General features: G+C 50.0%; 1 protein-coding gene across 1 annotated transcript in view; it reads left to right on the top strand.

Moving 5' to 3' along the window:
* Positions 1 to 9,320, top strand: part of ssbp4 (single stranded DNA binding protein 4) — a 95,145-nt gene that overhangs the window by 27,114 nt on the left and 58,711 nt on the right. Inside the window, exon 4 of the mRNA XM_056276881.1 lies at positions 2,187 to 2,271. Within this exon, the coding sequence (XP_056132856.1) occupies positions 2,187 to 2,271 (85 nt within the window). The remainder of the gene's footprint in view (positions 1 to 2,186; positions 2,272 to 9,320) is intronic.

Raw genomic sequence — 9,320 nt, 5'->3', positions numbered from 1 at the left:
AGTGCCTCCTCTGGTCGGTCGGGGTGCCTGTTCAGGGAGGAAGGGGGAACTGGGGGAATAGCCTGATCCTCCCACGTGCTACGTCCCCCTGGTGAAACTCCTCACTGTCAGGTGTAAAAAGTGGCTGGTGACTCCACATGTATTGGAGGAGACATGTGGTAGTCTGCAGCCCTCCCCGGCTCGGCAGAGGGGGTGGAGCAGCGACCGGGACGGCTCGGAAGAGTGGGGTAATTGGCTGGATACAATTGGGTAGAAAAAAAGAAGAACATCCTGGTTGTTGTGACTAGCCTTTTCTAACACTAGGGCTTTCTCAGGTTATGCCATTCCTTGATTTCCCTCAGACAGACCCCCCCCCCCCACACACACACACACATGCACATCAGCTGTTCAAATCGCAATACATTTCAGCCTTCACAGGGCAGGAGATGCTCGATCACCTTGCCCCCACCCCAACCTGCTACCTGGTTGCGTCCTTTCAGTAACAAACTGTAGCCTGTGTCGCATTTCATTTCCCCAAGAGCTGATTGGATTTGCGATGGTCGGCACCGTCTCCCTGCGGCTTGGCTCTGACAGAGCAGCAATCTCCTTAACACCAACCAACAGATATGATAATGTACACTGGCTTTATTGTCAAGTGACTGAGGGATAGCCTTTCTGCCCCCGCCATACATAAACACACGTGTGCGCGCACACACACACACACACACACACCCTTAAACAGACCTACTAATGCGTGTTCGACACCTTTTTTTTGCACTGTCCTAGGGCAAAAATAGGTGTCCTCGTGTCTTGGGCACACACTTCCGTTTAATCTTTAAACACAACCACAACAGATTTCTGTTTCAGTTAATCAGCTTTGAACGGCTGTTATTGGTCACGTCACAACAACACACTAGAACAAAATTCAACAGAATAAAAGGCGCCCGGTTAGCGTGGTGGTCTATTCCATTGCCTACCAACACGGAGATCACTGGTTTGAGTCCTTGTGTTGCCTCCAGCTTTGTCGGGCGTCCCTACAGACACAATTGGCTGTTTCTGCTGGTGGGAAGCCGGATGTGGTTATGTGTCCTGGTTGCTGCACTATTGCCTCCTCTGGTCGGCCGGGGTGCCTGCTCGGGGGGGTCTGGGGGGATAGCGTGATCCTCCCACGCGCTACGTCCCCCTGGTGAAGCTCCTCACTGTCAGGTGAAAAGAAGCAGCTGGCGACTATGTATCGGAGGAGGCATGTGGTAGTCTGCAGCCCTCCCCGGATCAGCAGAGGGGCTGGAGCAGTGACCGGGACGGCTCGGAAGAGTGGGGTAATTGGCCAGATACAGTTGGGGAAAAAAAAAGGGGGGGGCAGAATAAAAGAAGGAACGATGTGATTTACGTGTTTTATCTTAAATCTTAAAGAAAAATGGTCAGTAAGGGAAAGGGTGCTCAGTGAGTCTTCCCGTTATGGATGATCAGCTAATATTTTCTGCTCCATTTTGCACTCGGTCATGTCAAGCATCAAGGCTGTTAAAAGCCTGGTTTTCCTAACATCAGCACAAATAATGTACATCACAGATTATTTGCTCCTTTAAATGATGGGAAGGGGAACAAAATCTCAAATTTTTCTCTCTCAAGTCTCAGTTCAGCAGATTTTTTTTAAATGCGCTCCATTAAATCGATATCTTCAGAGAGCAACGTCTTGAGCGTGGACCAGCTAAGCAGGTACTTGATTTCATTGTAGTAATTAAGGGTCCATTTGGAGTGGGACCTGGTGGCCCTTGCTGCCCTGGAGGAGTGGGATTGGTCTAATTAACTGCGGTTGATTGGGCAAGTGAGTAATATAATCACAGCTGATTGGTCAGTAACCTCCAGGTCAGCGAGGCGGACCCAAATGAGCTACGAAAGACTTGATTTGGTGACCCTGCCCAGATAAGAGTTCTCTGGAGTTTAGCTGCTGCCTGATGACTGGACCGAAACACCGGGCTATGTAGTCTCCACTGGCTTTGTGACATTTAGCCTGGCTAATAGATAGGACGAGTATCCATCAGTACATTTTAAACCACACACACTCAAAGTCCTGCTGGAGAAATTCTGTCCCGTGAGGGAATAACGCCTCTGTCCACAACCATGAAACCTGAACGGGAAACGCAGTATGTTGTTGTAGCGTGCTTGAAGAAAGCAACTGTTGTTGATCTCCTCTCCTCTGTGTCCAGTGTATTCTGGGATCTGTACTGCGCTGCCCCGGACCGGAGGGAGACATGCGAACATTCCAGCGAGGCCAAGGCTTTCCATGACTATGTGAGTGAACTTTACCAACCTGGATACATCCCCACACCTGTGGGTTTTTTGCACGCACGCACACACACACACACACATACACACACACACACACACACACACGTGTACTCACTCACTTGCTCACACACTCACACACATACAGTGTGCGTATGCACGCGCACACACTCGCTCACACACACATACACGCTGATTAACATGTACATGCGCACACACAAATTCATTTGCTCACTCTCTACACACACACTCTGATTCACATGTACCTGCACACACACACATTCATTTGCTCACTCTCCACACACACACACACACACACACACACACACACACAGTGCACGTGTGCACGTGCACACACTCATTCACTCACACACATCAAACACACACACTGATTCACATGTACATACACGCAAATTCATTTGCTCCCTCACTCCTCACACACACATATATACACACACACAGACACACACATTGTGTGTATTACACAGTAGAGGCTATTCTTTCCAGGGTAATACTGGTGGTTCCTGTTTTGACATGTTTGTCTCACTCTTGTCTGCTGCTGTCTGCCTGTCTGGTGTGTCCTGTCTGCTGCTGTCTGCCTGTCTGGTGTGTCCTGTCTGCTGCTGTCTGTCTGTCTGTCTGTTGTGTCCTGTCTGCTGCTGTCTGCCGGTCTGGTGTGTCCTGTCTGCTGCTGTCTGTCTGTCTGGTGTGTCCTGTCTGCTGCTGTCTGCCTGTCTGGTGTGTCCTGTCTGCTGCTGTCTGCCTGTCTGGTGTGTCCTGTCTGCTGCTGTCTGTCTGTCTGTCTGTTGTGTCCTGTCTGCTGCTGTCTGCCGGTCTGGTGTGTCCTGTCTGCTGCTGTCTGTCTGTCTGGTGTGTCCTGTCTGCTGCTGTCTGCTGGTCTGGTGTGTCCTGTCTGCTGCTGTCTGGTGTGTCTGCACCAGCCTGTGTTCTGGGTGGGCTATACAGTCGAGACTCCTCCCTGCTGAGACAGCATGCTTTCAAACACACAACACCAGTGAACACGTCTTATAACTTGGATGGGAAAGGCCTCCCCACTTCCGCCTTTTTGTCAGCTTTTTTTTTTGTGTGTGCAAGGGTTAAGAGGGAGTCGCCGTACAAATTTGGCACATCTGACATGGTGTGGCTGGAGTCGGTCGGAGTTCTCTGCCAGCGGTTGTGCTGTTGTAATAACTGTATATTAGCTGCTGGCCTCACGTCTCCGATCCTGATCACTGACCCCTTGGGTCCTCCCCTAACTGTCTGCTTGGGGTGAAAGGTCAGCGGACTCCCTGGCTTTTTTTTTATTGGTCGCTCATGGCTTCAATAAAGGTCGGAGCAAATAAAGCAGCTGGCTGAGCACATGAGCACAACAGCGTACACACAGTCACACACTCACACAAACAAGAGATGCACAACACATGCACACACAGGGCATGTTAAGAGCAGGTCACGCTACGCTCGTAGTGGCTTTGGGGGCTAGTTAGGTTTGTAGAAAGGTCAGTCTATGAACCTCTCATCTCTCCAAGTATCTGAGCAGTCGCTGAGCAGCTTATTGAACCCCCCCCCCCAAAAAAAAACACATAAATACGGACACACACCAGTACAAACACCCACACACACACATACTCACACACACACAAACACTCGGAGGTTTTTAAAGTGCTGGTTGACGTGTGTGGTGCGGCTCAGAGGACTGACCACAACTGAAAGGCCGTTTGCCGGTCCAGCTGTCATATTGCATGTGACTGTGTCAACACAACTGCCCGCTGCGATCCGCACTCAGACACGATGTGGGCGACGAGGGGTCAATGGGGAAAAAAATCCCTGACATCATCTTTCTTCCGGTCAATTGGGGTTTTAACTCAGCTCGCCATACATGAACCTACATGTCCTGTTATTTCACCACGCCCTGCGGTATGGTAAGTATCGGCATGAGGTTCCCTTAGATGTATTTGGGTAAGGATTACTTGGGCGTTAGGAAGTGTGCTGGACCCACTGCATTAGCTACTAGATGGCTGTGCCACCTGGGCTGCAGCGAGACCTGAAGCAGGTTACAGGTTCTGTTCTTACTGTAGACTTTGGATTTGGGTTGTTTCAGCCGGTAGCTGGTAGCCCGTCCAGCTGAACTCTCTTATGAGGCTTGACAGCAGAAGTGTGAGCGGTTGTCAGCCGAACAGATTACATTTGTTGTGCACGTGTGCATGTGTGTGTTTGTGTGTGTGTGTGTGTGTGTGTTAGTGTGGACGCGTGTGTTGGCGTGTTAAGAGCTTCTGTCTATGCCTCTGTGTGTGTGTGTGTGTGTGTGTGTGTGTGTGTGTGTTGGACCACCATAAGATTAATTACATGGTTAATTAAACCTAGTAGTTAATTAAATCTGACAACTGTGCCTAATTAATCTAAATGCCATATAATTTCCTACACCTTTCTCCAGAGGTAGGCCAGCTGGATACCTGCGTGTCTCCTGCAGAATGACAGGTCTGCTTACTGTAGAGCTTGAACTTTTCAATCTCGGTTTCTGCAGCGACCGTAGTCGCATTTTTCAAAGCAGCAAAGCTCCATGTACTGTGAGAAGGAAGGAAAAACTGGGTTCCTATTTTAGCTGTTGTAAAGGTAAATCCCTGGTTAAAAAAAAAAGAAAAAAGGGATAACTTGCTCCTCTTTCATTCCGGCTGCGGGGTCATCTCTGGCTTTGTACAGCTGAGACGTACCTGTTTAGCATGGAGCGGCCTCCGCATCACTGCTACTGTCCACTCAAGGTGACAAACACTTGAACTTAATGTGGCTGTAAATACTGTTGTTAACCGGAGGCTAACCCCAGCTCCTCACAACACTGTGGAGTCCTGGAGGGGATGTGACGAGGTGTTGAAGTCGTATGGGGAGTCCAGGTTGTCCACACATTCTCTCTGTCTTCCTCTCTCTCTCTCTGTCTTCTTCTCCCTCTGTCTTTCCCTCTTTGTCTTTCTTGCTGTCTGTCTTTCTCTCTGTCTGTCTCTCTCTCTCTCTTTCTCTGTCTTACTCTCCCTCTGTCTTTCTCTCTCTCTCTTTCTGGCTTTCTGTTTTTCTCTCTCTGTGTCTGTCTTTCTCTCTGTCTGTCTTCTTCTCTCTGTGTCTTTCTTGCTGCCCGCCTTTCTCTCTCTCTGTCTTGTCTTCCTCTCTCAATCTCTCTGTTTCGTTCTCTCTCTGTCTGTCTTTCTCTCTGTGTGTCGTCCTTGCTGTCTGTCTGTCTGTCTGTCTGTCTGTCTGTCTGTCTGTCTGTCTGTCTGTCTCTCTCACACACACACACACACACACACACACACACACACACACTCAATCCAACCTGACCTCTTTGCACTAGTTTAAGGATTCATGGCCATTTTCCCTTGACCTTTGACCTGACTGGGGTTCAGGAGGTCAGAGCAAATGAGCTGAGCAATGGCGAGGGCTGTGTGTGTGTGTGTGTGTGTGTGTGTGTGTGTGTGTGTGTGAGAGGTGGTTTATGACACCGTGTTGCTGTCACATTAGCAACTGTTTATTGTCTTGACGAGTTGTGGGATGTTCGGTGACGTTGTCTGGTATCCAGGGCATAGATCCAGGTGTGTGTATTTTGAACGCATTTATTGTCCCTTGCTGGTTTGTAAATGCTGGAATATCACAATCAACCTGAAACAATTAAGAAAAAACAAACTTCCTTTATTTTCTTTGTAACACCTTCACTTGCTAGTTTGTTGTGTTTATCTGTGTATGTGTGTGTATGTGTGTGGGCTGAGGAGGCATCTGAAGAAGTCCTGGCATGGTCTCTGACTGCACTGAGTAATGAGTATTGCTGCAGAGAAGGTGTGTATTTATGTGCATGTGTAGCATGTAAGCACGCCTACCTGCTTGCACCTTTTTGCTTTCCTTGATCGTGTGTGTGTGTGTGTGTGTGTGTGTGTGTGTGTCTGTGAGGGTCGAAGCGTGATTCCCCCTGGCAGTCGAGGGGTCTGTCGGTCCCTGATTAACTTGGGCTCCTTCGTCCCCGCAGAGCAACTGCCTGATCAAGTCTCTATCACAGCCCCCCGCCCCTTCCCCAAGTCCCTCTGGATCACAGGCTGAAAAACAACAAGGCTCCCACGAGTCACACACTCCTCTCTGTGTGTCGCTCAGGAGGGAGAGAGAAAGGGGAAACTGTAATTTAAATCTGTCCCAGGATTGGTTTGTTGTTATTTATGCCGATGGTTTTCAGTGGTTCTCTGTCAAGTTTTATTGTCGAGAACCATATGAAAGGATCAGCGCCGTGCTGTAAAACTGATATTGGGAGATTGGTTGGTCTATTTATTTCCAGGAATAATTTTGTGACTGGCCAACATTGGGGTAGAGTTGTAATTATTTACTAGTTTGATTTTGCTTTGCTTGATTTTTTTTTTTGTTTTGATTTTGATATACTCTATTGACCCCCGAAATCCTCCTCTGCATTTAACCCATCCTAGCTGGGTAGCTAGGAGCAGTGGGCAGCCGCCGTGCAGCATCCAGGGACCAATTCAGCACCCGGGGACCAACCCCAGCTCGTCTCGCCATGCCTCGGTCAGGGGCACAGACTAACCCTAACACGCATGTCTTTTTCGATGGTGGGGGAAACCGGAGCACCCGGAGGAAACTCACCGCAGACATGGGTAGAACATGCAAACTCCACACAGAGGATGACCTGGGATGACCCCTAAGGTTGGACAACCCCGGGGTTCGAACCCAGGACCTTCTTGCTGTGAGGCGATGGCGCTAACCACTGCGCCCCCATGCCGACCTGGCGCAGTTTGGCTAAGTTTGAAGGCACCTCTTACCCTCCCCTTCTGGTGACAGGTGTGATGTTCAACATTAGGCTCAAGTATAGTCTTACTCGCTGCTTTAGTTTTGCTCGGTTTGGCTCAGTTTGGCCAAGTCTGAAGACACCTCTTACTCGGCCGTCGCCTCCTGGCCGTCCTGGTGGGGGTACAATGTGGACTTTGTGGGCTCTTCGGTTTGGGAAAGATAATGGAATATAATGTGCTAATCCTCAGATCTGGGGACCGGTTGACAGCTAATCCAGGGGATTGTGGTGGGATTGGAGCCCTGGCTGGGCTCCCAGAGCTGGAGGCATGCGACTCGCTGGATTGCTGGTTGGCTTCACCCCTGGATGACGAGCCTGCTATCATAGCCACTCCTGCTAACACGTAAACACTTAACACATGCAGACACTCTCATGTGTGCGTATAACACACCCACTCATGCATGCAAATGAACACACACACACACACTCGGAGTGAGTGAGTTGATACCGTATCAGCAGCAGCTGTAACACAGCCTGAAGTCCTCTACCTCTGTAAAGTAATTTTAAGTGGTCTCTCTTGTAGGCTTAATTGTCGGATCTGTGTTTCTGTCCTTCCTCTTCACTCTGCCTTTTAATCGTGTTTGTTTCTTAAAAGAGATCTCCACATCTTAGAGCTTGCGCTCCTGCTTGAATTTGGATGTTCCTCAAAAGAACGCTTTGTCGAGGAAACGCGTTTGATTAGAGGAACATGGCACGTCTTTAGTAACGCAATATGAATGATAAAAGGAGCCGTGCTTTGTGATGAAGAAAGTCAGACACACTGGAGCATAAGCATGTGTTGCGCTCTCGCTCTCTCTCTGTCTCTCTCACACACACACACGCACATGCATAATAGAGGAAGGAGAGAGGAGGGCGTCTGGGTAACGTGGCGGTCTATTCCGTTGCCTACCAACACGGGGCTCTCCGGTTCGAATCCCCGTGTTACCTCCGGCTTGGTTGGGCGTCCCTACAGACACAATTGGCCGTGTCTGCGGGTGTGAAGCCGGATGTGGGTATATGTGTCCTGGTCGCTGCACTAGTGCCTCCTCTGGTCGGTCGGGGTGCCTGTTTTGGGGGGGGGGACTGGGGGGAATAGTGTGAGCCTCCCACACGCTACATCCCCCTGGTGAAACTCCTCACTGTCAGGTGAAAACAAGTGGCTAGCAACTCCACATGTATCGGAGGAGGCATGTGGTAGTCTGCAGCCCTCCCCGGATCAGCAGAGGGGGTGGAGCAGCAACTGGGATGGCTCGGAAGAGTGGGGTAATTTGCTGGATACAATTGGGAAGAAAAAGGGGGGGAAAATCCCCCCCCCCCAATAAAAGAAGGAGAGCGGAACAAGTCTCTGCCTCATTCACTCTGACAGATACGCATACAGTGCACAATGCAGGTGGACTAGGAAGTGATGCACTTGGCCTTGTTGTTGTAGACATTTTGCCTTTTCTGGCCCCAGAGGTCACAACCCCCGCACATCTGCGATTTAATGCCGCCGTGGCATCGGTGCCCGCGGACAGTCAAAGACTCGGCGCCACAAGTGCATCATTCACATCGCTGCGCTCGGCTGAGCTCTGGCCCTGTCGATGGGAGTTGTCATGGAAGGAGGCGTGGTGACAATCAAGTGAGGAGGTTTTCTGAGTCAAAACAGGAGCTTCAAACACTTTCTTCCTGTGGTGCCCCCTTGTCAAAAAGAAAAAATTTCACTTTGAATAAACCAGAAGACGTGGCTGTTGTTAGCCTGACTGGTTGTTAGTGTGCGGTGTGTAGGCGGGAGACAGGGACGCATGGAGGCAGGCGCTGTCGGTTGTTGCCTGGGACTTCTTTGAGGGGGTTAAACATTTGTTCGGCTGGACCCCTGTAACAGGTGGCACAAAAGGAGGAACCCCACTCTGTAAACAGCCGTGGATGGCCAGCCTTTGTCTGCACTTTGTGTGTTTATGTGTTTACGTGTGCCCACTTGTGCGTGCTCACCAGTTCTTCCTAAACGTTGCCTAACCAGGCGCTCGCTCACTTAATTTCTTAGGACAGCGTTTGACCAAACCCCTTATTTGTGTCGTTGTGCCCCCCCCCCTTTCTGACTCACTCTGACTCTCTCTTTCTGACTCTCTCTCGCCCTCTCTCTCTCTCTCTTCTGACTCTCTCGCTCTCTCTGTCTCTGACTCTCCCTCTCTCTGTCTCTGCTGACTCTCTCTCTCGCCCTCTCTCTCACTCTGTCTCGATCCCTTTCTATCTCTCTCCCTTTTATTTTCCTTTCAAA

Source organism: Lampris incognitus, chromosome 3 (assembly GCF_029633865.1).
Source record: "Lampris incognitus isolate fLamInc1 chromosome 3, fLamInc1.hap2, whole genome shotgun sequence".
NCBI classification, from domain to species: Eukaryota; Metazoa; Chordata; class Actinopteri; order Lampriformes; family Lampridae; genus Lampris; species Lampris incognitus.
This window is presented reverse-complemented; position numbering and strand designations above follow the sequence as displayed.